The sequence below is a fragment of the Apiospora hydei genome, assembly GCF_038363865.1.
Source record: "Apiospora hydei strain CBS 114990 chromosome Unknown utg000004l_segment0_segment0, whole genome shotgun sequence".
Lineage (NCBI taxonomy): Eukaryota > Fungi > Ascomycota > Sordariomycetes > Amphisphaeriales > Apiosporaceae > Apiospora > Apiospora hydei.
Window position 1 is genome coordinate 2,457,987 of NW_027117363.1, and position 26,426 is coordinate 2,484,412.

At 54.8% G+C, this 26,426-nt stretch overlaps 9 protein-coding genes across 9 annotated transcripts; 7 read left to right on the forward strand and 2 right to left on the reverse strand.

Moving 5' to 3' along the window:
- Positions 1-814: 814 nt before the first annotated feature.
- On the forward strand, positions 815-1,279 carry PG997_003276 (uncharacterized protein; the record flags this gene model as incomplete). Its single annotated transcript, XM_066807591.1, has 1 exon — positions 815-1,279. One exon carries the CDS (start codon positions 815-817, stop codon positions 1,277-1,279), a length of 465 nt encoding a protein of 154 aa, XP_066671209.1.
- Positions 1,280-1,464: 185 nt separating this feature from the next.
- On the reverse strand, positions 1,465-2,756 carry PG997_003277 (tRNA (guanine(9)-N1)-methyltransferase; the record flags this gene model as incomplete). Its single annotated transcript, XM_066807592.1, has 2 exons — positions 1,465-2,467; positions 2,527-2,756. The coding sequence occupies 2 exons, from the start codon at positions 2,754-2,756 to the stop codon at positions 1,465-1,467; spliced, it is 1,233 nt and encodes a 410-aa protein (XP_066671210.1).
- Positions 2,757-3,229: 473 nt separating this feature from the next.
- On the forward strand, positions 3,230-5,997 carry PG997_003278 (DNA mismatch repair protein msh-2; the record flags this gene model as incomplete). The annotated part of the gene is made up of 2 exons (XM_066807593.1): positions 3,230-5,574; positions 5,619-5,997. The coding sequence occupies 2 exons, from the start codon at positions 3,230-3,232 to the stop codon at positions 5,995-5,997; spliced, it is 2,724 nt and encodes a 907-aa protein (XP_066671211.1).
- A 542-nt stretch (positions 5,998-6,539) lies between these two features.
- PG997_003279 (chitosanase) lies at positions 6,540-7,874 on the reverse strand (the record flags this gene model as incomplete). Its single annotated transcript, XM_066807594.1, has 5 exons — positions 6,540-6,610; positions 6,702-7,044; positions 7,123-7,454; positions 7,548-7,773; positions 7,848-7,874. 5 exons carry the CDS (start codon positions 7,872-7,874, stop codon positions 6,540-6,542), a joined length of 999 nt encoding a protein of 332 aa, XP_066671212.1.
- Positions 7,875-9,917: 2,043 nt separating this feature from the next.
- On the forward strand, positions 9,918-11,386 carry PG997_003280 (uncharacterized protein; the record flags this gene model as incomplete). Its single annotated transcript, XM_066807595.1, has 2 exons — positions 9,918-10,879; positions 10,912-11,386. 2 exons carry the CDS (start codon positions 9,918-9,920, stop codon positions 11,384-11,386), a joined length of 1,437 nt encoding a protein of 478 aa, XP_066671213.1.
- Positions 11,387-12,128: 742 nt separating this feature from the next.
- Positions 12,129-13,405, forward strand: PG997_003281 (uncharacterized protein; the record flags this gene model as incomplete). The annotated part of the gene is made up of 6 exons (XM_066807596.1): positions 12,129-12,251; positions 12,317-12,660; positions 12,710-12,922; positions 12,982-13,128; positions 13,182-13,229; positions 13,288-13,405. The coding sequence occupies 6 exons, from the start codon at positions 12,129-12,131 to the stop codon at positions 13,403-13,405; spliced, it is 993 nt and encodes a 330-aa protein (XP_066671214.1).
- A 52-nt stretch (positions 13,406-13,457) lies between these two features.
- PG997_003282 (amino-acid oxidase) lies at positions 13,458-14,465 on the forward strand (the record flags this gene model as incomplete). The annotated part of the gene is made up of 1 exon (XM_066807597.1): positions 13,458-14,465. The coding sequence occupies one exon, from the start codon at positions 13,458-13,460 to the stop codon at positions 14,463-14,465; it is 1,008 nt and encodes a 335-aa protein (XP_066671215.1).
- A 4,358-nt stretch (positions 14,466-18,823) lies between these two features.
- On the forward strand, positions 18,824-21,177 carry PG997_003283 (response regulator; the record flags this gene model as incomplete). The annotated part of the gene is made up of 8 exons (XM_066807598.1): positions 18,824-18,880; positions 18,981-18,997; positions 19,096-19,168; positions 19,241-19,381; positions 19,450-20,358; positions 20,420-20,601; positions 20,674-20,905; positions 20,926-21,177. The coding sequence occupies 8 exons, from the start codon at positions 18,824-18,826 to the stop codon at positions 21,175-21,177; spliced, it is 1,863 nt and encodes a 620-aa protein (XP_066671216.1).
- A 2,630-nt stretch (positions 21,178-23,807) lies between these two features.
- PG997_003284 (SET domain-containing protein) lies at positions 23,808-25,546 on the forward strand (the record flags this gene model as incomplete). The annotated part of the gene is made up of 4 exons (XM_066807599.1): positions 23,808-24,146; positions 24,170-24,442; positions 24,525-24,763; positions 24,817-25,546. The coding sequence occupies 4 exons, from the start codon at positions 23,808-23,810 to the stop codon at positions 25,544-25,546; spliced, it is 1,581 nt and encodes a 526-aa protein (XP_066671217.1).
- Positions 25,547-26,426: the final 880 nt, after the last annotated feature.

The following is a 26,426-nucleotide window of genomic DNA, read 5'->3' on the forward strand; positions in this document are numbered from 1 at the left end:
AAACATCGCATCAGCTTGAGTAGCCTCTTTTCTTTGCATTTTCCCGAGGTGTTTCAGTCGCACCACCAAGTACATGGTTTGGCGGCGGCGCATCACGCAATGTGACCACAATCAAAGTGTAAGTACTAAACTAATACGTTGGCGAATTGGCAAAGGGCATAGATCGCATTGGAGACGATTTGGCGATCGATGCTACTTAGTCATAGCAGTGAGTGTCGATAATTCTGTTCAGCCCTGATAGTATGCAGTGAAGAAGGACGGCTGCGCAGCATCTTCGAATCTTGAGGACCGCCACTTTTCTTGGGGCAAAATGTACTTGCTACCCCTTTTCGATGACTGCGAGGTCCAAATAGGGGTAGCTCTTACATTTTTGAGTTGAGGCATTATTGGTCGACGGATGTCAAAGTGCGCGTTTAACAGCTCGGGCTCATTGGTTTTACAACGAGGACGATTTCGCATGCCCCGAAGTGAGTTAGACAGCGGTGATCACCAAGCATTGCAGGAACTGCTATGTGTTTTGCTTTTCTTCCTGTATTGCACCTAAGCACCACGGGTAGCGAAGCACTAGAGTCAGTTAACCAGAGACTTGAGACTAAGCCATTGATGACATCATCGAAGTCTTTCAACATGATTCCATCATAGCAACGAGGGCTTAGAGACCCTACTAACATCGCAACTGACAACATCGCAACCAAGGATGCCCCAAGACGAACTGACCTCTTGACCAAAGTAAAGTCATGCCCTCCCCGAAAGCGACACCGCCGTCCTCACCTTCGTCACTCCCCCTCATCAAAACCACCCCCGCGCGCACCGCATGACCTACCGCATCGGCCGTGGCGAACAAGGCGTCCTAACCTTCGAGCCCTACAAATCGTCCCTACTCCCGCTATGGCGGTTCCGGACCGTCGCGCTGGCGCGCCAGAGCGCCGCGGACCTGTGGGCGCGGTTCGAGCGGTTCGAGGCGGACGACGAGGCCGACTTCGTGGGCATGGACATGACGCGCAAGTTCATCCAGATGGGCATGACGCGCGCCAAGCGCTACGCCAACCACGCGGGCGGGCGCAAGTACCGCAAGGACGGGGGCGCCCGCCGCGAGGAGCTGCCCCGGTGCACTGACGAGGCCCAGATGAGCCCCGACCAGCGCGAGAAGGCGGCTGCTAGCCTGGTCTTCCGCGAGGTCTGGGAGCGGTGCCGCGCCCATGAGGGATACCAGCGGCGCAAGGCCGAGTTCCTGGCCGAGCAGAAGGAGTGGGAGAAACAGCAAGCGAAGTCATGGTGATGACTGCAATGTGGGAAGCACTCCACCAGCGACCTAGCAAGTAGGCGTTTGGCTATTTTGAACGGTAACTAGGACGCGCAGCACGTAGAGTCTGTGTAGAAATGCATGGCAAGGCCACAATTAGCAGCATATCAATGAGCCACGCGATGATGGCTTCGAATTTATTGATGTTGGCTTTTCTTTTTTCAAGCAACGACGCTATCGTCCGCTTTGCCACCTTCCAGATCTTCCTGCTCGTCATCCTTGGTTCCATCCTCTGAAGTAGTTGCCCCGTCCTCTGCATTCTTCAAATGGCCACCTTTGCGAGGAGGTATGACTTTCATGAAGGCCTCTCCCCAGTCACCCGTTTCGAGCCAGCGCAGCATGATCTCGACTACGTGGTTCGTGGCCAGGACGTGCCTATCTAGCAGCACCATGAACTCACCAATGGGCAGTTTCGCGGTCCTTACTTTGCGGTCACGGGCAACCTTGTAGCACAGTCCCTTGTGCCTGTTCCTATCGATGATGCCACCTACCACATAAGAGGTGTTGGGCTCGATACGATCCAAAGTATAGGGGGAGTCGGCCGTCAGATAGACAATGGACTTGTCGACATCTTCCGGTTCTGGCTCAGGCTCGGGTTCAACGCCGCTCTTCCTCCTAGCTTGGGAGGCAGTAGTGTGTGGTTCTTCCCATGAAAGAAAGTCCTTGCCTTCATCCGCTTTGAGCAGGTCCACTAGTTTCCCGCCTTCGGGGCCGGCCATAATCTCCTTCGCTTGTTGAGCAGCTCCAACGAAATCTTCCTCGACAAACCGTATGTCCCTCCACTTCAAGTGGTGATTGTGCAGGACGGTCTCGTGTCGTTGCTTCAGAGCACCGCCATAGGAGCTAACAGCCAGATGGACCGGATATTCAGCTGTTCTGTTGTCTGAGTAGCACCTAGTGACTTGATTGGCCAAAGATACCATCTCATTGTCCATCATGTATTTCTCGTAGTTGCAGTCGAGGATGATGGAGACGGGCACTTTCGTCTGCTTTTGCGGGTTCCGCTCGCGCTCTCTCTTCCTGAGTACGGGATTCCTTCCTTCCTTTTTGGCCTGCTCGACCTCGGCATCGTTCTCCAACCTCTTGCGCTCTTGCCTGGTTCTTCGCTTCTCTCTGCGCTTTTCCGCACGCTCGGCCTTGCCCTCTTCCCATTTCTGCCGGCGCCTCAATTTCTTCAGCTGGTTTTTGGTTTGGGGTTGTGTTGAGTCGGTGGTGATTTGGACCCCATCCCTTGGTCCGCGGCGTCTGAGTCGTCGCCGTCATCGGATTCATCAGGTTCGCCCTCAGCTGGTCGCTTCACCCCGCGTGGACCTTCGGACGGTGCGGCGGTTGTTGCGCTATTGGCGGCCATTGTCTGAATTTCGGGGTTCTTGTCGTTCTCTTCCCGTGAGAGAATCTCCGATTTCTCTGCGGCGACTGTTTCGAGCCCGCCATCTGTCATGGAGGCATCCATCTTTGCGGCGGCAATTGGGGTTGGCTCTTGTGTGAGAATCTACACAAGCTTGACAAGAAGTTTTGGTGGGGTTGATCAGCATCAATTGGAGCTGGAGAGCTGTGGCAGAATTTCCGCCCAGCAACTGGCCGTGCTGGAAAATTGAGCGGCCAGCACCGTGCACAGTGCATGTGTAGCGGGGAACACGCTTGCTAGCACCGAAAGCTAGCGCGTCGCGTCCCTGCGTAAGTCCCCGTTAATGGACTTGTGACGCGACTTCCACTTTACGCACTCATCCCATGTGCCGCTTTCTTTACGCGACAAGCTCCGGAAATATAGGACATTGATTCATCTTCACTAAAAAAGGCCACTCGAAAGTGCATGAACAACCTCCCATCATCCTGAAACAGTGGTCTTCGTTGTACTTAACTAATGGTCTGACGAGAATTACCTAGCCATATGGTAATTGTTGATCCCGGTACACGTCAGTCAACATGTCCAGTCGCCCCGAGCTAAAACTCGACGACGAGGTCGGTTTTATCCGATACTTCAAGTCTTTGCCTGCAGTGGGCAACGAGACAGTCCGAATCTTCGATCGAGGAGACTGGTACACAGCCCATGGCGACGATGCCAACTTCCTGGCCCGAACCGTCTACAAGACCACCTCGGTCGTTCGACAGCTGGGCCGCAACGATGCCAGCGGTCTTCCCTCGGTTACCATGACCATCACGGTCTTCCGACAATTCCTACGAGAAGCCCTCTTCAAGTTGGGCAAACGAATCGAGATATATGCGAGCCCCAATGGTCGGATGAACTGGAAGGTCGTAAAGCAAGCCTCTCCGGGTAACCTCCAAGATGTCGAGGACGAACTTGGTGGCTTCGAATCAGCACCCATGATAATGGCAGTCAAGATCACAGCCAAGGCCTCAGAAGCACGGAATGTAGGAATCTGCTTCGCTGATGCCAGTGTACGCGAACTCGGCGTGAGCGAGTTCTTGGACAACGACTTGTACTCCAACTTCGAAGCTCTTCTTATCCAGCTCGGCGTCAAGGAGTGCCTGGTTCAGATCGACAAGGCCGTGAAGGATAAAAATCCGGAACTGGCCAAGCTACGTCAAATCATCGATAGCTGTGGCGTTGCCATCGCTGAGCGGCCAGCTGGCGAGTTCGGAACTAAGGATATTGAGCAAGATCTCTCAAGACTGCTGAAGGATGAGCGTTCCACGACGCTACTTCCGCAGACAGAGTTGAAGCTCGCTATGGGATCTGCTGCAGCGCTGATCAAGTACCTCAGCGTATTGCAAGACCCTTCCAACTTCGGCCAATATCAGCTGTACCAGCACGACCTTTCACATTTCATGAAGCTTGATGCTGCCGCACTCAAAGCCCTCAACCTCATGCCCGGTGCCCGAGATGGCGCCAAGACCATGAGTGTTTTTGGCTTACTGAACCATTGCCGGACACCAGTAGGCAGCCGATTATTAGCACAGTGGCTCAAGCAACCACTCATGAACAGAGACGAGATAGAGAAGCGCCTACAGCTCGTCGAGGCATTTGCGAATGATACAGAACTGCGCCAGACAATGCAGGAAGAGCACCTGAAGTCCATTCCCGACTTGTATCGTTTGGCAAAACGCTTCCAGCGCAACAAGGCGAACCTCGAAGATGTTGTCCGAGCGTACCAAGTGGTCATCCGTCTGCCTGGTTTCCTGGGAACTCTGGAGGCTGTGATGGATGAGCAATACAAGGACCCTCTCGACGAAGCTTACACCAACAAACTCCGCCAGGCTTCCGATAGTCTCGGGAAACTTGCCGAGATGGTTGAAACAACCGTCGATCTCGATGCACTCGACAATCACGAATTCATAATCAAGTCCGAGTTCGATGACAGCTTGCGTATCATCCGTAAGCGGTTGGACAAGATCAGGTCTGATATGGACCGCGAGTTCCGTAATGCAGCCGATGATCTCAACCAAGAGCAGAACAAGAAGATCTTCCTCGATAACCACAAAGTGCATGGATGGTGCATGCGGCTTACCAGGACGGAGGCAGGATGCATCCGCAACAACTCGAAATACAAGGAATGCTCCACACAGAAGAACGGTGTCTACTTCACGACCAATAAACTTCTAGCCCTACGTCGAGACTTCGATCAACTCTCCCAGAATTATAACAGAACTCAGAGCAGTCTGGTCAACGAAGTCATCACAGTCGCTGCGTCATACTGCCCTGTTCTCGAGCAGCTTGCCGGCGTCCTCGCGCATCTCGATGTTATCGTGTCCTTTGCGCACTGCTCAGTCCATGCCCCAACAGCTTACGTTCGCCCCAAGATCCATCCTCGGGGAAAGGGCCAAACCGTTCTGAAAGAGGCTCGCCATCCTTGTATGGAGATGCAAGATGATGTCCAGTTTATTACCAATGACGTCGAACTGACCCGCGACCAATCCTCCTTCCTTGTCATCACAGGCCCCAACATGGGTGGTAAATCGACGTACATTCGCCAGATTGGCGTCGTTGCCCTCATGGCCCAGGTCGGCTGCTTCGTCCCCTGTTCGGAGGCGGAGCTGACCATCTTTGATTCGATCTTGGCCCGTGTGGGTGCCAGTGACTCGCAGCTCAAGGGTGTCTCGACCTTCATGGCGGAAATGCTCGAGACTGCTAACATCCTCAAGTCTGCTACCAAAGAGTCCTTGATCATCATCGACGAGCTCGGTCGTGGCACTTCTACATACGACGGCTTCGGTCTTGCTTGGGCCATATCGGAGCACATTGTCAAGGAGATCGGCTGTTTCGCCATGTTTGCGACCCACTTCCACGAACTGACTGCTCTATCCGAACAGTACCCTCAGGTTCGCAACCTCCACGTTACTGCACACATCTCAGGCACCAACTCGAGCGTTGTTTCCGACAAGCGGGAAGTCACGCTTTATACAAAGTTGAGCCTGGCATCTGTGACCAGTCTTTTGGTATACATGTTGCCGAACTTGTCCGCTTCCCCGACAAGGTCATCCGCATGGCGAAGCGCAAGGCCGACGAGCTGGAGGACTTCACAGGCAAGCATGAACAGAACGGTCTGGGGCACACCAAGGAGGAAGTCCAGGAAGGTAGCGCCAGACTCAAGGAAGTCCTGGTGAAGTGGAAGAAGGATGTCGAAGGCGGAAACATGTCGCGTGAAGACATGGTGCAGAAGCTGAGGGACCTGGTCAAGGCGGACCAGGCGCTGCTTGCCAACCCCTTCTTCCAATCTGTAAAGGCGCTGTGATATGAATCATGGGTTTTACTTGTATTTTACTACCCCCGTAGTCTAGGGCGGCTGCCGAGACCTGGGAGATTATGCGGTATAAGGGGTTACGGCGTTGAGGAGAAGGGCGGTATCTATGTATGGTATAGAAAGCCCTGTGCATGTATAGCGAGTTGATCCTTTTAATTACTTGAGTTGCTTGATCAAAAACGCTTTGTCACTTCAAGTTTCATATTTCGGAATTGTTCATTGCACAAGCATAGGCACAATTATGGCCACTAACAGATCGTGGCCACCGTTCACTCGTATTCAAGCTTTCAAAAGGCATGTTGCTAGTCTGGCTAGTATAACTAGATCCCAAATATATACATTTTGAAGAAGACGGGGCACACAGAGAGCCCTGATGAACAAAGTGATTCTAGACAGCCGAGTGGCTGTTACATCGAACCCTGTCCACTATCGCTCTCAACGACGAGTCATCACGACTGTCAGCACCTGTTGTCCTGGCATACTTGCCAATATCTAGGCAAGGACCGGGCACGCTGCCTAAGCCAGCCAGAGCTTTACGCTGAGCACTTGCCGTTCTTGCAGACCCAGTCCTGGTCGCAGTCGTTCTCGTTGCTGCATTTGTCTCCTATTTTCGGTTAGCTCGAGCAGTCTCAAGGGGTCAATAGATCGTATAGTGTGATGATATGATGATGGGAAGGTAATGCCAGTAAACTCACCAAGACAATGGCCAGCCCACGCGCACGTCGGCTTCGGCTGACCGGCCGTCGTGGTGGGGCTGCCGCCGCCACCCGAACCGCCGAGGCGCTGGATGAGCTGGTCGCCCTTGGCCTGGATGCTCTTCTCGAAGGCGTCGTAGCTGGCCGCGCCCCAGGCCGCGCCGTTGGCGCCCGGGACCGCCTCGGACCCGGGGAAGGCGATGTAGAGCACATCGGTCTGGTCGTGGCCGTTGTTGCCGTTGATCGACTTGCCGTAGCACGCCGTCGCGAGCGAGATGGAGGCCTCGCCGACCATGGACTTGGACCCGTCGACGCCGTTCTCATCGCCCCAGACGCCGTAGATCTACGACGTCATCGGTTACCTCATTTCCGTTGATTGGGAGGGAAAAGGACAGAAGGAAGGAGTCGTTTTCACACGTACCAGCTTGTCCCCGCACACGACCGCCATAATGCTCAGCGGCTTGACCCCGTGCGCCCGGGGGTCGAAGGTCTTGAAGCCGCTCTTGTCGCCCGCGTTGCCGAAGACGACGTAGGGGTGGATCTTGGAGTCGAGGTCCTTGATGCCCTTGTTGTAGCCCCGGACGGTGTCGGCGAACGACGTGATGGCCTGCGTGTCGTCCGACTTGCCGCAGCGCCCGTCGTCGGCGGGCCCGCCCTGGCGGCCGTCGCAGTCGATGTCCATGTCGGCGAGGGCGCCGCCGGTGCCCTGGAGGTACAGGACGTTGGTTTTGGGGTCTTGGCAGTAGGCGAAGTCTGTTTTTCGTAATAGTCAGTAAAGCCTCTTCTCGAACAATTTGGGGATGCCACTGCGCGCCCATTCGTCACAGCATGTAAGTAGTCACGTACTGCCCGGTCCGTTGTCTTTAGCATAGAAGCCTGATGCTAGCTTGTTGGGGCATTGGCCTTGGCCTTTTACGGTGTTGTAGAAGTTCCGAACAATGGCTGGGACGTCCCGAGTCGCGGCAAGGGGGTGAAGGCCAGGCTGACCGCCAGAAGCTGGAGAGTGGTCTGGGACAACATGATTACTGGAAGGAGGCGGTGCTTGAGACTTGCTGTAAAGGATCTTTTGCGGCTTGGGGTATCAGGAATGTCATATTAATGGTCAGGAATCCGTCAGTCTATATATACCATCTATGTACGCTGTACTAGAGGGCGGTGCTGTGCAGGAATCATGAGAGCGACATGTAGCACGCCCTCCTGTTAGGCCTGTCATTAGATAGATGTCGATGCTCGTCATCCTTCTTCCTTCAAAATGCATTTTTGTCTCCTATGGAATCCCAGAAGGGCAAAATGTAGACCCCATGTTCCACCAAGCGTATTACAAGACATGGCCATAAGCAGGGGATATGGGGCGAGCTAACCAAACGAGATCCCCCTGGCCGCCAAAGGAGGAAGGTCTGGCAGCGCTAAGCCTCCAAGAATAGATCCTGGAATGAAACGTTTTCCTCCTAGCCCTTAGTAACCGAGCAGGGAGATCGAGCGCGCATCTCCATATCTCACTCCACTCCGCGCCCAGCTGAAGCGCGTCCTTCCAATCCGGTCGCTTGCTGCGAGTAGGGCTGTCCGCCCGGTGCCCGCGCCCCGTCCACCGTTCCACCGTCGTCAGCCAAACTCATATCAGCAACGTGCAGGACAGGCGGAGTGTACGTGACTAATCCGGCTGACACAAGAGTCCAATAAATGCCCAATGCAGACAGAAGAGCCGAGGCCTGTCTTATATTGGTTGCGATTGAGTGAGATCTTGCCCTTTGCTTATGCTTAGTAAAGTTCGTCATCACCCGTTCGTTCCAGGCCAGAGCTACAGTATTATACAGGTTCACGGTGGATAAGTATACACCAAAGTGGGTAAGAATAGGACCTGGAGGGAAAGGCCTGTGAGGGCTGAACTGTCAAGGGCTTGTTTAATTTGTCGAGTCCCGCACCGCCCGCTGGTCACCTGCGATGAAGACGATATCCTATTTGACGGCTCTCAGAGTGGATAGTTCTGCCTTATACGAGTCTTGATTGCAAAAGGGGTTGCATGCATATGTGTGGTAGTCCTACGGGTGAAAGGCTAAATGGGAATAGATTCACCTCAGCTCCGGGGGCTATTACTCACATAGGTGTTGGTCATGACCAGATCCTTCCCTGACGATGCAGCAGCACATCCACGGCGACCGCAATCGAAGAGCCTGTCCAAGGTTGTCTAGAAGACGCCCCTGATAGGATATCGCATTGCCAGTCAGCTATACACTGAAAACCAACGACCTGTCATCTTCGGCTCCGCCCCCATCTACCTCCTCGGGCATGGCATGGCCTTCACGTTGGGGGCCAGAGCTGTGATTCCTTGACAGGTGTAGGAGTTTCATAACGGCTCAGAACGGCATCGTCATATCCAATTCCAGGGTGTTCGTCATATCTTCTATATGGGGGTAAATTGTTCATTACGAGCCTCCTGTTTCTACTGAGCTGACTTCCTTCGACCAATCCAATGTTTAAGATACGCCAACTTCCCATCACATAGCGGCACCCACAGTATTGCTGGATTGCATTATCGGAAATGGTGTCTGTCGAACTCTATCGATATCTAACCTGACAATACCCTCACTTTCAGTTCCGACCAGATGATCATTCAATCCCAGTATCGATTCGAATTTCAAGAACGAATTTCAAGAACGCAAACTCGCTAGGCGGCTTCCAACATAGCACCCAGACGACATAACATGCCTTTATGAAGAGCATCGACGTCGGGTCATTGCTCGACGCAGCCCGGATATATCTGCCGATGATCCAACATTAGCAGGTGACATGAGAAAGAGAGTCATGTAGCCGGAAGAGCATGCCAGGGGCGGCGGGAATGTGTTTATCCTTCCCCACAACCCTTCCCCCGCACGATCGAGTCCTCATGGCCCGGCCGGCAACCTCCACCAGGGAAGACGATACTATGCAAATTCGGCTACCATTCGGTAACAGGGGTCTGCTCCGATCTGAGATGGAGCCGATCCACGCGGAGAAAGATGGTAAATATTGACCCGAGAATGACGCCAGCGCACCCGGGTCAGACAATGGCCGAACGCCTCCGCACTCCCCTACGCCAGTGGAAACTCATTCTGCTCCCATAGCAAGAAGTCTTTACTTAAAGGCATTGGAGGTGGCCGCCCACTAAGTTTCAACAGTGTTTACCACTGCCGGTTGTCCTCGTCTCTACGACTGTCAAGACGCTACATTCCGTCGACAATGCGTATCACCTCATCATTCGTAGCCCTTGCTGCTCTTCGAGGTGCCCATATACTCGTAGCCAAGGCGGCCGATGGCCTCACTGTATCGACCACCAGCGGCTTGCTCCATGGCTTCATCAACGAGACGGCCCCCAACGTCCGCCAGTGGCTCGGCGTGCCCTACGCCGAACCGCCGGTCGGAGCCCTGCGCTTCATGCGCCCCCAGAGGAAGAAGGCGGACACGGGCCCGATAGAGGCCACCAAGTACTCGCCGGCCTGCATGCAGCAAAAGAGCAACACCACGACCATCTACACCAAGTACATCCGCGAGTTCCTCATCAACGGCGGCGAGTCGGAGGACTGCCTCTACCTCAACGTTTACGCGCCCCGGAACCCCGCCTCGCCCCAGCTGCCGGTCTTCGTCTACATCCCGGGCGGCGGCTTCACGAGCGGCGGCTCCGACTCCCTCTACAAGATCCCCGACAAGTGGATCGAGCGCACGCAGTCGCACCTCGTCGTCGTCATGAACTACCGCCTCAACGTCTTCGGGTACCCCTCGGCCGACTCCGCCATGCTCAACGTCGGCCTGCTCGACCAGCGCATGGTGGTCGAGTGGACGCACGACAACATCGCCGCCTTCGGCGGGGACCCGGACAAGATCGTCCTCTGGGGCCAGTCGGCCGGCGCCGGCTCCGTGGGCTATTACTCGTACGCGCACTACGCGGACCCGATCGTGAGCGGTCTCATCGCCGACTCGGGCGCCGCGTCCATGCTCCTCAAGACGCCGCACTTGGGCTTCAGCACGCTGGCGGCCATGGTCGGCTGCGGAGGAGGACTGGACCCCGAGGCCGAGCTGGCGTGCATGCAAGCCGTCGACGCCGACGCGCTCGAGGCCGCCGTGTCGGCGAGCACCATCTCCTTCACGCCCGTCGCCGACAACGTCACCGCCTTCGCCAACACGACGGAGCGCCTGGCCCGCGGGCTCATCGCCCAGCTCCCCTGATCACGGGCAGCAACGCGAACGAGGGCGCGGGCTTCGGCGCGCTCAACGAGAGCGGGCTGTCGCCGGAACGGTACGAGAACGGGTTCGCGGTGATCGGGTGCCCAGTCTCCGCCGAGGCACACCGGCGCGCCGACGCCGGGCTGGCCACGTATCGGTACGAGTACGCGGGCAATTTTAGTAATGTGTCGCCGCTGCCGTGGGTCGGCGCCACGCACAGCGCGGAGCTGCCCCTGCTGTTCGGGACGCACTACGAGTACCGCAGCAACTCGACCGACTTCGAGTGGGACGTGAGCTACGGCATGCAGGGCTTGTGGCTGGCGTTCGCTAACGACCCCTCGCGGGACCCGGCGGTGGATAATGGCGAGAGTGGCGGTGTGGTTTGGCCCAAGTATCGGCCGGGCACGGATACGATGGCGCTGTTCGCGGAAGAGGACAAGGCGGTGCAGTTTGTTAGTGCGGATCGGGTTGATAGTCACTGCTCGTAAGGCTGGAGATGAAGCAAATAAACAGTCTCATAGCTTGCTGCTACAATAAGGAACATGATTCGTCAGGGTCAATATTTGACACATCGTAAGGCTTGGACTGCGAGTTGTCTTAGATTCAGCTCCGCCGCATAGTCTATGGCATTTGAGTGGGTAGCCCTTCCACGTAACGGCCATGCGGGCGCTGCCCAAAAGGATACCAATACGTCGTATCCAGCTTAAACATCCAATACATTTCCACACCGGCCGTCATTGTGGCTATAGACGGACGAAGTCCTCCGGTATGTGCGACCACGACTTCATTTCCACCGGCAAAGGACGTGCGGGGGAACCGGCAGTGTAGAACGATCTGGACCAAAGTAGGTCGTTGTAGCTGCAGATTCAGCTCTTGGAAACTGGAATGCTTCAGCAGATAGTAAGCGCTTCAGCTGCGTCTGGATGAATCATAGGAGGCAAGCCGGACGCCATTTACCTGAAACTAGCTGGGATTTGAACCCAGTTGATGCACTTCGGAGGCGATTTATCATTTTTTTACCTCTGTTGAGGGCGTATGGCGACGAAGCTGGCTCGAGACACAGGGTGCTCGATATTCGCAATGTCGTCGCCTTGCTTGGCCGAGGCTGGTCACCCATCTCATCGGGCCTATATAACGGCCAAGATGTCCTCGCTGACTTCGCTCAGAGGGTGATGTATCCCTTCACCTTTGCTCATCACCCAACTTTACCGTGTAGATTCATCCGTGATCATGGCCGACCAGTCCCAAGTCCCAGAACCCGCCCCTATCCAGGAGCTCTCGCACCGCTCACAATGGGCATCCTTTGCTATGCGGAAAAGGGTGTGGAACTTTCAGAGAGACGTCAGTGTCTTGGTGAGTCAAGATTTATTCCCCTCCCCCTTGCGAGACCAAATCACGACTGACTTGTTTCATTATAGCCAGATCCAAAGAAAGGAGAAATTCTCCCAGCCGAGGAAACTCGCTATCCCAAGGACACCGACGGTACCCTGGAAAAGAAGCTCCGAGTGGGGATCATCGGCGCAGGCGTCTCGGGGCTCTTCACGGCCATGACGTTTGACTACCTGAAAGAGAAGTATGGCCTCGATGTCGAGTACGAGATCCTCGAGGCCAATGGCGAAGAGCGGCTCGGCGGCAGACTCTTCACTTATTACTTCAAGAACAAGATCGACAGCGAAGGCGAAGTAGTGCCCCCCGAAGTAGGGCCTCACGACTACTACGATGTTGGGGCCATGCGATTCCCGGATATCGATATCATGGAGAGGTCAGTACCGAGTCCAATGGTAGCATGAAGTGTGCTGACTCTACCGAAGAACTTTCAAACTGTTCAAGGAGCTCGGTATGGAATTCAACGACCAGGACGTCAAGAAGAACAGGGAGACGAACCCACCCAAGCCAGGCCAGCTGGTGCCGTACCACCTCAATGGCAAGAATCAACCAATGCTATACAACAGCGTCCAGGTCATCACCGATGGGGTGAAGGTACCAACAGCAGAAGCATTCAACATCACAGGTCTCCCCATCGAGTGAGTCCCATGAATATTGATGTGAAAACATATTAAGAGTGATGCTCATCTTCGTCCAGGATCATGAAGTCCAGCCCCGACGAACTGTTCAGTAGCCAGATCAAGTACTACACCTACTTGTACAAGACAGCTGGGCCGCAGATCTTCTGGAACTCTTTGATGCATACTGCTGACCACTATAGCGTGCGTCAGTATCTCACACAAATGTCAGTTCCAACAATCATGCTAGATGCCATGCACTACTGATGACAAATGATAGCGCGACCTACGACTACAACACGATTGAGTACTTGGAAACGATGAACTTGTAGGTAACAGCATCGAAGCCCCGTGCATTTTTTCACCATCACTTACCAAGGCTGCAGCGGGAATCGTTGGTATGACCAAGCCTTCAGCGAGGCAGTCCTCGAATCCCTTGATTTCGACGCCACGGCCCGATGGTGGTGCGTCGAGGAGGCTCCCAGCAGATTGCGAATCGCATGAGGGACCGCATGCGGCATAAGGAAGCCATCGAGTACAACAAAGGGTGCTCGCCATGTCCTACGTCGACAATAACCACCAGCATATCGACGTCACCGTTCAGGGCGAGGAGGACAAGCCGCGGCGGTTCGATGCCGTCTTCAACTCGGCACCGCTGGGCGCCATGCAGCAGATGGGCCTCGAAGGCCTGAAACTGAACTGGGGCACCAAGCAGGCGATCCGCTCGCTGGGTTATGGCGCCTCCTGCAAGATCGGCGTCCGCTTCAGGAGCCTCTGGTGGATCCACAAGCTTGGCATCCGCGACGGGGGCCAGGCCAAGACGGACCTGCCCATCCGCTGCTGCGTATACCCGTCCTACAATATGCACGACCCTCCCGAGCAGCCCGGCGTGCTGTTCGTCTCCTACACGTGGTCGCAGGAGGCCGAGCGGATCGGCGCCCTCATCAGCCGCGAGTCGCCCGACAAGGAGGAGGCACTGAAGCGGGTGGTTCTGCACGACCTGGCCCGGCTGCACTCGTCGACCGACGCGGCGTACGAGGATCTGAAGCACACCATCACGGCCGAGTACCTGGACCACTACGCGTACAACTGGTACGCAGACCCGACGTCGGTCGGGGCCTTTGCCTACTTCGGCCCGGGCCAGTTTCAGAAGATGTACCCGTCCATCGTGCAATCGCACGGCAAACATGTCATCATCGGCGAGGCGGCGTCGTCGCACCACGCGTGGGTCGTGGGCGCGCTCGAAAGCGCCGTGCGGGGCGTCTACCAGTTCCTCTGGCAGCACTCGCGCGTCAGCGAGGCCGCCCATCGCGCCGCCGAGGACTACGCCGCCGACCGGGTGCCCATGCCTTTTGGCCCCGTGCCGGCCGAGTACGACCGCACCCAAGACATCCGGGTACCCGACGGCGTCGACGACGCGGCTGTGCCGTCGCCCAGAGGGGAGCTGGCTCGCCAGCAGGCCATGATGGAGGAGATCCGGCTGAAACAGGGAGGGGACTTCTTGGATCCGAGTATTGTCAGTGAGAGGGATGTGGCCCCAATCTTGGCGGTTGTTAGCGCTTAGATGGTGGGATTGGGGCGCGGTCAAAAGTGAGGATAAATCAATATAAGGGGTGAATTAGCCCAGAGTGACGTGGAGAGTCCGCCGCGATCCTTGAAGCTTGGTGAGGGTCCAATCCAGGAGGAAGGTTTGCAACGTCCTTCAACGTATGGACTGGGTAAACTCACAATTGCTCAAAAGTGTGTAACACCTTGTTATCTGCATGTGACATGTCGTCCATGGATGATGTGCCCTTGCTTGACTGCCTACTTGCACGTTGCTTTGGCGCACACTAAAGAGAGACTTTGGTAGAGAGGCGTCGCTGAAGGCGTCGCTGACAGCCTTACCAGCAAGTGCGAGGTAGAGTGATGGCGGTACCGAAAACGGCCACTGAGCAGGGTGACGACCCAGTAGTTCCGTCTGCCAAAGTGCGCCAGTCACCAGTGGTCGCAGGGCACAAAAACGCGGCGATGTCGTCATTGTGATATACTGGGAGACTAATCTCCCCAGTCAACGAGCGGCATCTGTCGGTTCGCGCGTGGCCAGCCGCCGGGAAATCTTCTTGTGACGGTTCAACAGCCCGGCGTAGTCTAACAAGTGTAGTGCCTGTCTCACCGGACGCGAACGAATCAGGCGCAATCTGACAGCCAGATAGTCGGACCAGCACGATGGATGCTCGCATGCTGGTTGGAGCGGAGACACAACCGTAATTAAGCATTTATCTAGTTCTTGAGGCATTTCTCATCCGGGTGCCGGGGGCCTGCTTCAACAGACCTGGCGTTGTTGAGGATGCTAGCGGCTGGTCTGCTAGCTAAGCACATGGCTTGCCTTGAAGGCCGAACTGGCGGATAGCGATAGCCTACCTACCGTTGGCGAATCTTGCCAGTACAGTGCAGAAGGAATGAACACCAATGAAATCCGGTCATGGGAAATTCATTTTGACCGTGCCGCTCTGTACCGCGCGCTGCAGAGAGGGCGGGAAAAGGAGGAGCAACCCCAGCTGACAAGTCTCAGCATGGTCGGGTCACTCCTGTCTTCAGCCCAGCAAGCATCAACAGGCGTCTTCGCTGCTTCGGTGTTTTCAGCTGGTTCCAGATCAGGAGCTTAATCCAAAATTGAAAGACTGGGGCAGACAAGGCTGTTCCCTGGTGGATTCTTGCCGGCCATGATCCAGCTTTTCAAGGGTCATGGGCACAGGGGAGCACGAGAAAAAGAAAGGAATTCGCGATGAACTGGTGCTTGTCGGGGTGGATTGCCAGGGTGCTTCCTCTCCCATGCAGCACGATAGCTTCAAATCAATAATGCGTGTCCCTGGGCTAGCAAAACCAGCGTATGGGGAAAGCACCCGGCAAGCGATGCAGGCAAATAGAGCGTGAGAGAGGGCAGCCAAAAGGCCTATGGCAGCTGGCTCCATCATCCCGGGGTGGACGAGAAGAAAAAGAAAATAACGACAGAAAAAAGAAAGAAAAAGTGCTGGCGGGAGGACCGGTCGACACACCGTCCTTTCTGTCTTTGCTTATCGCGGTAAAGAGTCGTCGATCATGGCTTTTAGAGACAATCTAAGTGGCTTGACTCAAACGCCAAGGCTTCCATGATGGCCTGCTAGCTCTTCCACGGAGAAGGAACCTTTTCAACGGAACGATTCAAGACTGCGCTGCATCTCATGAGCATGAGCTGCCCTTGAGCGCAACTCGATTGCAACATATGACTGGGTATTACTGTGTGAGTGTGTATGGGCGGCCCGTGTAGATAAGAGACAGACGCAGAGAGGGGAGGAGGTTGCCTGTTGCACCATGCTTGGGGGGTGTGATGGGGGAAGGATGTCCCACGTTCAGCAATATAGGCTGTCAGATCGGGGCCTCCTTCAACTGTCGATCGCCGGGTAACTCCTCCGAACTTCAGATGTCCCCTTTACTTGTAGTACCCCCTAGACGTCTTTAGACACACTTGGCCCAAGCTCCTCAAGTGTCATCAAATGAGTTGAAACGGCGTATTGGCACGGGCAGATATTTTCGTCGATGATTGCACTGGCTGGCGAATGAGAATCAGGATGGGGATGAAGCAGAAAAGCCCAGTATGAATGTGTGAATCCTTGACCGCTCTGCTGCTGCTGGGGGGGATTGGAGTCGTCGGCCTCGCGGCTGCAGACTTGCTGGCTAAATAGCTGCTCTGCTGGAGTGGGTGGATGGCCGTCCAACCTGGTTGCAGGCAGGAAGAAGCCCACCCATCCTGGCGGAGAAATCAATCGGGTTCTATTAAAAGATTTCGTGACGGTCACGACACGAAAGAGGAACTGGGTGGCATTCCTTGCAAGGAAAGAGACGACGACCATCTCGACTCCTGGGTCTGAGACGCTCGAGGTGCGAGGAGGTTGAGGTGATCACGGTCAGGAGGCATACACACACACATACACATATTGCCGTCGCAATGTGCCTGACTACTTCTGCCCTAAGATTAGCAATTCGTCGAGGAGGTTCGCGCGCTCGAGTTGCCCGCTTCCCGCGCCGCGCCGTCGATGCGGATGGATGCCATTGTAGTCCTGAATCGGCTAACCTTCCAGTTTTTCCAGACTACGGGGGCAGAGGGTAGGGGTACACGGTACACCATGGTTGCACGGCTCTTAAGACAAGAGCCATTCGCCGGTGATCACGAGAACCGACCCAGGCAGTGGGAGGTGTCGTAACAACCGGACTGGGGATACCGAATGATACCCTCATCTAACATCACAAGATTTATAAACAAAGGGCGACGGGAGCATGACATTGACAGGGCCGCTATCAATCTAAAATCAGCATTCATGTGTACATGCCAGAGCGGGTAGGTTGCCTTTTTTCGGGACAGAAGGGTCGGGACCCCCCCCCCCCGCACCTGGCTTCAATGGCTGGGACACATACGGAACCTTCAACCTTGCTCTCTCTCTCTCTCTCGCAATCTCACCCACCCCCGAATGTCCAATGCTTTACCTACCTGGGTCATCATTGGACGCACAGCAGGCTCACAGGGCGACAGAAAGAGAGCTCCCCCCTCGATTTTCCAATGCTGATTGCGGCGACACCACCCCAGATAGGCTAGCACTTTTTTTCTTGCCAGCCGATCGGAATAAGCAGTACGTGCAGCACGATGCCTTTTCATACAGTACACATGCAATGAATGAATGACTGCTCATGTACCTATCGAGCTACCTTGGCCAGCCGACCTAACTTACGCATCGCCCTACGTTGACCTAACCTACGTCTTACTTACCTACCTTGGGTCTTGGTAGCGGAGGCAGTCTGCAAGTGCAGGGACAGGCATGGATGTCGGGCCTTGGATGATCTGTGAGCGAACCAGGGTCTCCCACCACTCAGAAAGTGTTGCATGCCGTCAGTGACCCTCCACTTGGGATTTCGGCTACAGAAGGAGAGTAGTCTGCTCGAGCCTAGCGTCAGTACAGTACGAAGTACGGAGAGCCAAGTGAGATGGCTTTTTTCATTGATGTTCCCTCCCTCTCGCCTGCCTCGCCGTTGTCCAAACCCCCAAGCAGTACCCAAGCACCCAGCACCCAGCACCCAGCACCACGATTGTGGGTGTTCAGTCAGTGTCAGTGTCTGCCTCTGCACTCTGCACTCTCTGCATCTTTGTAGCGTCCTGCGTCTGTCTGTCTGTCTGTCCGTCTTTTGTCTGTCCTGGCAGTGCATTTTCGCTTTTGCTTTCCCGCCCGTTTCGTCCCTCGGCTCCTCAACTCTATTTCGTCCCATTTCCCTCGATTCAAAAGTGCGACAAGGTGCTCTCACGCTTGACAACTGTTGTTGCGGAGTCTAGAACTCATTCCGGCCATACATATCAGAATCCGAGACTCTAGCTGCCAACCGAGAGCATAGGCCCCCATCGCCCATTGGATATACCCGACAACCGCGCTCAAGGCGCCAAACGTCACTTTCGTCAAAACCAGTCTGGTCCTCCTCGTCGCTCACGCCCTCTCGCCCTTGACCTCGACCTCGACCTCGACCTTGATCTTGACCTCGACCTCGACGACCTTCAGTTTTGAATTTCCAATTCAACCACGGTTCTTCGGGTGCACCCGATAATCGCACCTTTGTGTTGATTGACACGGTCGCGCTTTGTCTCACGAGTTTCCATTGCACGGAGACCACCTCAAATCTTGCTTTAGCATAACTTTTGTCGCCAGCCGAGTTGGAGTATCCACGAGTCGGCACAACCTCTACCTGCGTCACACACGCAGCCTTTTGTACGGTTTGCGCCTTACAGTGACACCATCGGCTGTCACCCTCACCAAATCGCCGTTGAGGAAGGAGTACGAGATTGGCAGCTGATTCCTTTGGCAGGTCCTCGCCTGGCCAATTCGAATTATCACAAGAGACCACAGGGTATAATCTATCACGATGCCCGAAGGCGACATGGCTGTCGCCCAGGGCAGCAGCAACAACTCCAGCGATTTCGTGAGTTTACCCCATATAATCCCTCTATACTTTGCGCCCCTGCTTGCTGCATTATACTAGACTATACAATTTGCTAATCTGAGTTGTGCTGGTGATTTAGGTTCGCAAGTTATACAAGTAAATAAACCCTCTTGCTTAATCGATTTTGACCGTTGCGTCGTACTCTATGTCGCGCTGTCCCTCGATGCGACCGACTGACAAACTCGCCTTCGCAGGATGCTGGAAGACCCGAATTATAGCGAGGTTGTAAGATGGGGCGATGGAGGAGACAGCTTTGTGGTCTTGGAGGTTCGTCTCTCGGCGTCCGGTTCTGGTCGCAACCGTCCCTCTTAGTGTTTGGTATTAACGTTTATGCTGCAGAACGAGAAGTTCACCAAGACCATTCTGCCGAAACATTTCAAGCACAGCAACTTCGCCAGCTTCGTCCGGCAGTTGAACAAGTACGACTTCCACAAGGTCCGGCAAAGTGAAGAGAATGGCCAATCGCCATACGGCAAAGAGGTATGTCAACCATATGGTCAAGCGGTTTTGGGCGAGGCGGGCAATGCTGATCGCATCTTGTGATGCAGGCCTGGGAGTTCAAACACCCAGCGTTCCGCGCAGATGCCAAGAACAATCTTGATAATATCAGGAGGAAAGCGCCGGCACCAAGGAAGAACCAAGCAACGGAGGACCAGTTCTCCTCGAATACACAAATCGCGGCTCTCAGCGAAACATTAGCCGCAACCCAACAACAAGTGCAGGCACTTCAGGACTCGTACTTTGAGATGGCGCATGCCAACAAGGTTTTTGTCGATGAGATCATGCACCTTCAGAAGATGATCAAAGCCCAGAACTCGGTCAACAACGAACTCGTGAATCATCTCGGCAAGATAGACCACGAACGTAGGCACGCCCGCGCTACCTCCAATCATTCCAACCAGTTCAATGGGAACAACATCATGTCGGACGGAACCGAAGAGCCCCCGGCAGAACTTCGTCGTGCGCGGGATATCCTGAACAGTGTCTCGGGCGACCACATCCCGGAGAAGGACTTGAGGCAAATGTCGATTCAATTTCAGCAGATTGGTGCCTCTCCAGACTCGGCCTCGTCGTCGTCTATGATGGGCCCACCCGGTTCTGCTGGCATGCAGAACAACTACATCCATGACCCAATGAACGACTTGAGGCATATGGTGTATCCAGTCGGGCAGACAATTGGTATCGACCCCTTTGCTGCCGAGCATATGGGAAATATTCCATACAACCGGCCACTTTCCCAAAACAACATGGGACCAGGCCAGGGCCCAGGTGCAGTGCCCGAGCCAGGTCCCGCTGCTATGCCAACTGCCAGCCCGCCAGTTGGTGCGCCCGGCGCCCAGTCCACTTCCCCATGGGGACAGAAGAAGCCTCGTGTGTTGCTGGTCGAAGACGACAAGATATGTTCTCGGATCGGTTCGAAGTTCCTTGCTCAGTATGACTGCGGTGTTGAGGTCGCGGTATGTTGCTCCTAATTCCTCGTATCCGCCTTCGTAATAGGTAACTGACTGTCAGCCACAGCGCGATGGACTGGAAGCTGTGAACAAAATCAATACTAACCCCAGCTGGTTTGATCTTATCTTCATGGATATTGTTATGCCTCATCTTGACGGCGTATCTGCCACTGCGATGATTCGGGAAGTGTCGCCGCGAGTGCCTATTATTGCTATGACCTCGAATATCAACCAGCAAGACCTGGAGATGTATTTCCACTGGGGTAAGTCAAGCTTTTCTAAAAGTAAACATGATGCAGAATACTAACGCTGGACGGTTAGGTATGCGCGATGTACTGGCGAAGCCATTCACCAAGGAGGGTATGATTGGCAAACTGAAGAAGCATCTTCCCAGCTTTCTTCGCAACCCCCACAGGAGTCAGTGATGGACCCGATGTATTCGAATGGCGGCACTGGCCAGCCACCAACTCCAGGTCCATATGCCAATCCTAACATGAGTCTGCCCATGTCGGCAGCTTCGTCGGGTCCGATTGCAAAATTTGAGACAACGCCAGTGCAATCGCCATCAACAAGCACTTCTTGGCATTCTCCGGCGCAGCTTCCGCATGCTTCGCCCAACATGGGACAAGATCAGGAGGTTACCTGACGGCCGGCAGTGGAGGCCCCATGGCAATGACACCAGGGGGCACGCAAAGGCCACAGCAATACGCGGGTGGGATGATACCAGCGATGAGCGGCCAGCAAATGGGTCACATGCCAGATGATGGCCCCCCGGAGAAACGACAGCGTCTCTATGGACCCGGGCCCCAAGGACCGTACGCATAAATCACAACATCTTCAACATCTTAACACTTGTATATATGTATCCGAATATTTACCCCAAAATCCGTGTGGTTGGGTCCACACTTGGGGGCTCGAGGATCTCGCCAGCACCGGTTTTTGTTTTGTCAATGATGAGTTGGGGTATATCGAATTAACCGTCGTATCGGGGGCTTGCCATTAGATGATGAAATACCCCCTTATTATGTTTCTTAGTTGGATGAGTCGGCGATCCCTGCAAATGTATGAGTAGAGGAGCTCCGAGGAACAGGAGCGTCCATTCCAGTATTTCGAAATACTGGTCTCATACAAGATGATTCATGACAATTCAGAAAAGAAAAGTGACATGAGAAGTATTCGTGACAAGTGAGAAAGAAAAGGAATTTCCAGCCAAACCAAGCATTGTCAGCCCAAGGCTGTCTTTCGGGGGACACCACGAGCCAGTTGATGATGAGTGGGGTGTTGCCAAGTACAGTTGCTAATGTTGATAACAGCAGAACAAGCAGAAGCTTGCGAGGCTCTGAAGGAAAATGTTGGGCGCTTCTCGATCAGACCGCGCGATGAGACAGATGTGCGTCGGCATGAGAACGAATGAAACATCATGTGGTTGCTTGGGCGAGCCTTCTCAATCCGTGAAAGCAGATATGGGCATCCGTTTGCAATCCGTCGTTCGAGCAAACGCCCTGCCCCAAGCGCGCGCAAAGAGGGCGTGTGGTTGCAAACTAAAGCCGGTCGGAACATATTTCATACGACGCATGGATCGCAGTGCCTGGTCATAGGTATCGTGGGCAAGAATAAAGAAGAGAGGCACTGGAGTGAGAGGGTTAGAGGGTGAGTGGGTAGATAACGGACTTGGTCAGGTGGGAGGGCAGGACCGACAAATCCGGGCGCCCGCCTGCTTACATACTTGCAGCAGTAACGGCAACCGTAGGCCCAGAGATGCTGCTGGACTGGCAAGACCCAACCCCGACGACGAGGTCGATGAAAGGCCAGACCAGCCCAGAAACCCAGGGACCAGCCTCCCAGGCCGCGTACCCGCATGTGAACTACTCACCACTACTACGAAATACCACCACTATCACAACCGCCCAAACGCCATCGATGCCACAACAGCCTGTTTCTTATTCGCGGGCAACAGCAGATAGACCTAGCTGTATGTCGACAGGCAAACGCACAGAGAAACAAACTCCAGACAAACGCATTAGGTACGTTGGACGGGCTTCGGCGCAAAGGAGTGAATCAGTCTAACTCGCCTTTGTCGCTGGTTTGCAGATCAACAAACGGCCGCAGCAGGTATGGGGGGGATGCACAAGCCCTCCCTTGGTGCTTGGGTAGTAAGTAGGGTAGACCGTCTGTTGGCCGGCCGGGGGTATCGGTCATGGAAAAGTCGAGAACCCTTCTCGGCCCATTCTGGACCCTGCTGTACCTGCATTGGGTCGCATGCTTCGAGCAGAAGTGCCCGGGTCACCCTTGCTACAAGTACGATACATGGCAAGTACCTACTCCTCTCAAGAGCAGTCCGTCTTGTCATCCAAGCGCTCAAGTGCTCTCTCTCTCTCTCTCTCTCTCGCTCGCTCGTTTCTTTCGTGAGTTCCCCATATGTGCGGGAGAGTGGCATGCTCTTCGACTGTTGTAGAGAGAGAAAGACGCACCACATACTTGGCAAAACTGATAGACTGGTATTGGCTGAGTAGCAAAGCAAATAGTAGGACATGCTAGGCCAAGGGAGACATAGTTCGACAGTGGGCAGTTTCGTCTATTCTGGACGGCATCTAGTGCCCGCTGGCATCCGATCTTCTGCTTGTGGCTAACAGCTTGGTAGAGAGACGGACGAGCAAGCTCCCAAGTCGCTACCTTCCTTCCCCAGTCACCCCGTGCAGTCGTAGTGTAGCCCCAGCTTCTGGCAAAATGGTGCAACCCGCCTCGGCATGTCATCTCCCCTTGTCTGACCGTGGAAAGTACCAGCCAGTATAGACCGGGGTGGGTTTCTGGGCCAGACATGCGAGCAAGGGGGCAGGACTTGGGAGGGAGGGAGGTCGCGGCAGTGTGGGCGGTTGAGGTCTGGACCGTTGTTCGTTGTGGCACCCCGGCATGGGTCCATGGCGGTCTAGACCGCGGTTGGTATCCGCCCGGGGTAAGTCACGCTGCACGCATTCCTTTTATCGATAGATAGCAGTAGCTGTTAGGTACTGGTGAATCATTACCAAACAATCACCTCTGGATTATGTATTTGGTAGACGCACATTTAGTATTATTTGCCATATTGGCTATGTACCCAGGTATTCATAAAGTTCTGTCAAGGATATCTCAAATGATTCGTTTTCAATAAGAAAAAAAAGGTCGAATCCATTCGTCATATCCCAAAGATCGAACCATCTTATGAACTGCAGTTGGCTCTTCAGATGATGCAAGGTCGGGGCTGGCCAAGATGTTTCAAGCTTGGACATCCTGCTGAACAGAGCGTGGAACAGAGCGTGGAACAGAGCGTGGGAGAGCCTGAGAGGGGCATCGGGTGGTGGTAAATGCAGCGACAGTTGAAAATCCACTTTCAACGACTTTTCGGGCTTGACTCGCAATGACGTAAGCAACCCTTCTAAGTGATTGCACTATACTACCACCACCTTCACTCGTTCAACATGGCAACCACTTCCGGAAGTGTCAAAATCGCCCCCTCGGGCATCGCCGGCGCCGGGCGCGGGCTCTTCGCCTGCCAGAAGTTCGAGCCCGGCGACGTGGTGGCGAGCGTCGACCGCCCCTTCGTCGCCGAGCTCGAGATGGACCGCATGGAGGACACATGCGCCTGGTGCTTCCAGCGTGGCGAGACGGATCCGGACGCGCGCGCCAAGGCCGCCATGATGGGCATGCCCGCGGGCTTCATCGAGACCAAGGCCTGCGCCGGCTGCCACCGCGCCAGCTACTGCTCCAAGACGTGCCAGAGCCGCGCCTGGAAGCGCGAGCACAAGTACGAGTGCGGCGTCATCGCGCCCCGCGCCCGGAGCTGCCCGAGAGCGTCCGCGCCGCCATCAAGCTGCTCGGCCGCCTCAAGGCCGCTGACCCCAAGGGCGCCGAGCACAAGAAGCTGCTCGACCTCCTCATGGAGTTCCGCCCCGCTGGCGCCGACACCAACCTGCTCGAGACTTTCAAGCAGCAGGATAAGCAGAAGTTTGACGATTTCAATATGCTTGCCTGGGCGGCGTGGTCTTACTGCGGCAAGCCGGGCAACTATGGTGCTGTCGATAGCAGGGCCGGTGCGACCGGTTTCGTGTTCAATGTGCGTTGCCTCCATCCTTGGAAGATAAGGTGGCGGGTGATTGGGTCCAAAGAACAAATGGCTGACGGGAAACCCCCAACAGATACTATGCAATGCACTCACTCTGGCATCGCCCGTGGATGGAGTCAAGTTTGGCATTGGCTTCGACAACACCATCTGCGCTGCTAACCACTCCTGCGACCCCAATGTCGTCATGACCTTCCTGCAGCCCAAAGTCGAGCTCCGAGCACTTCGGCCCATCAAGAACGGCGAGGAGATCTTCGTCAAGTATGTCGACGTCACAAACCCGATCGGCGTCCGTCAGGCCGAGTTGAAGCAGACGTATTTCTTCGATTGCAAGTGTCCCAAGTGTTCGAAGGGACCCGGCTCCGCAGAAGACAGGTTCGCCGAGTCTCCCGAGGAGCTCCCTCCCGATACTTTGCCATTGCGGACATGCTCATCAAGAAGTACGACGCGCAGCTCTCTCATTTCTTGGCGTCGCCTGTGGAAACTGCCACCACGGCCCAGAAGCGGGTCGCAGCTATGGAGGCAGAGGCCTTTTCCATCAGCGGCACGACGCTGGGCGGTGGGGAATCCGTGGAGAGCAATGAGGAGAATGCCAGGAATGCGTTGAAGATGTGCCTCGACTCGGGCATGTGGAGCCTGGCCCGCCAGCCGGTACCCCAGCTGTGCCGGCAGCTCTTCCAGATGTATCTCGAGGGCGGCAGCCCGTACCGCGCCTTCCGCATCGGGCTCAAGGCCTACTTCGAGATCCTGCCCAAGGTGAGCCCGCAGGAGTTCTACCCGGATCGCATCATCGACACGTGGGGCCTCGCGACCGTCACCAACGTCCTCTGCGGACCCGCGTTCGCCGAGATTTACGGCGAGCTGCAGGCCAGCGGCGTCGACCTGCGCGTCGTGTTTATTGGTTTGCTCTTCGAGGTCTACGACCAGCTGCCGCGCATGTACGGCCTCGCCTCGCCCTTTGGCAAGGTCATGGAGAACACGTACAAGCAGATCGTCGCGGGTATGGGGATGAGCGAGGCGGACCTCCGCGATCGGGTCAAGCAGACTTGGCCATCGCTGGAGACGGCGGCCAGGAGCATCGATTTGCTCAAGGACTGAAACGGCTTTGTTTGCTGAAGAGGCATCAACGGATGTTTGGAAAGTTGGGGATTGATGGCGGGAACCAATGGCGTCTAAAATTGCGCAGTTGACGCGAACCCCTATTTAGGGGTGGCGCAAGCAGCTATATCTAGGTTTCTCTGAACAACCCCCTTAAGGTCAAGGGTGCCTTGACACTCGTATGTACAAAATGACAAACTGATCAAATATATGTCATGATACATCTTTTGCGTCTATGTATTCCCATTACTGAGTGGCCGCATGCCGAGCTAAGATTCCACGGCCACCTTGGCAGTGGTATCGAATAGACCTAGATGAGGAAGAAACCCGAGGTGTTCGGGAAGTTGAAGTGCCATGCATGCCATGGTGTGAACGATGATCTATGCTTGGTAGAGGTAAGCCATGAAGGCTTGATATTTGCTCTTCTTGGCATCTGTATAGGGCATGCGTCGCCAAACAGGACAACTCGGATATTACCCTTTCTTATTTGTTTAACAGGGAAATAACATGCTCAGTGGTAAGCCTTTAAGGGTATATTTGCTGCATCTGTATTTCGGTAACCAGTTATTCAAGTAAACACGACAAGTGCATTACTTTCTTTTATTTGTGGACAACTCGGTTTGCGGATAATCATAATCTCATACGGCTTAATGCCACCCTCGTGTGTTTAGATGTCCAATATCCACATCATAGAAGAGGACGTAGCACAAGTTAAATTATCATACGAATTTGTCCCGTAGTAAATGGTATAACTCATCCTGTTTCCGGGGCTCATAAAGGTTTTCCAACACAGCAAGGCCAATATCAACACCCCGACCTTAGGTCTAAGTGAATAGCGTCTTTCACTAGAAAGCTTGTAGAGTTCTCAGGGAAGAGTACA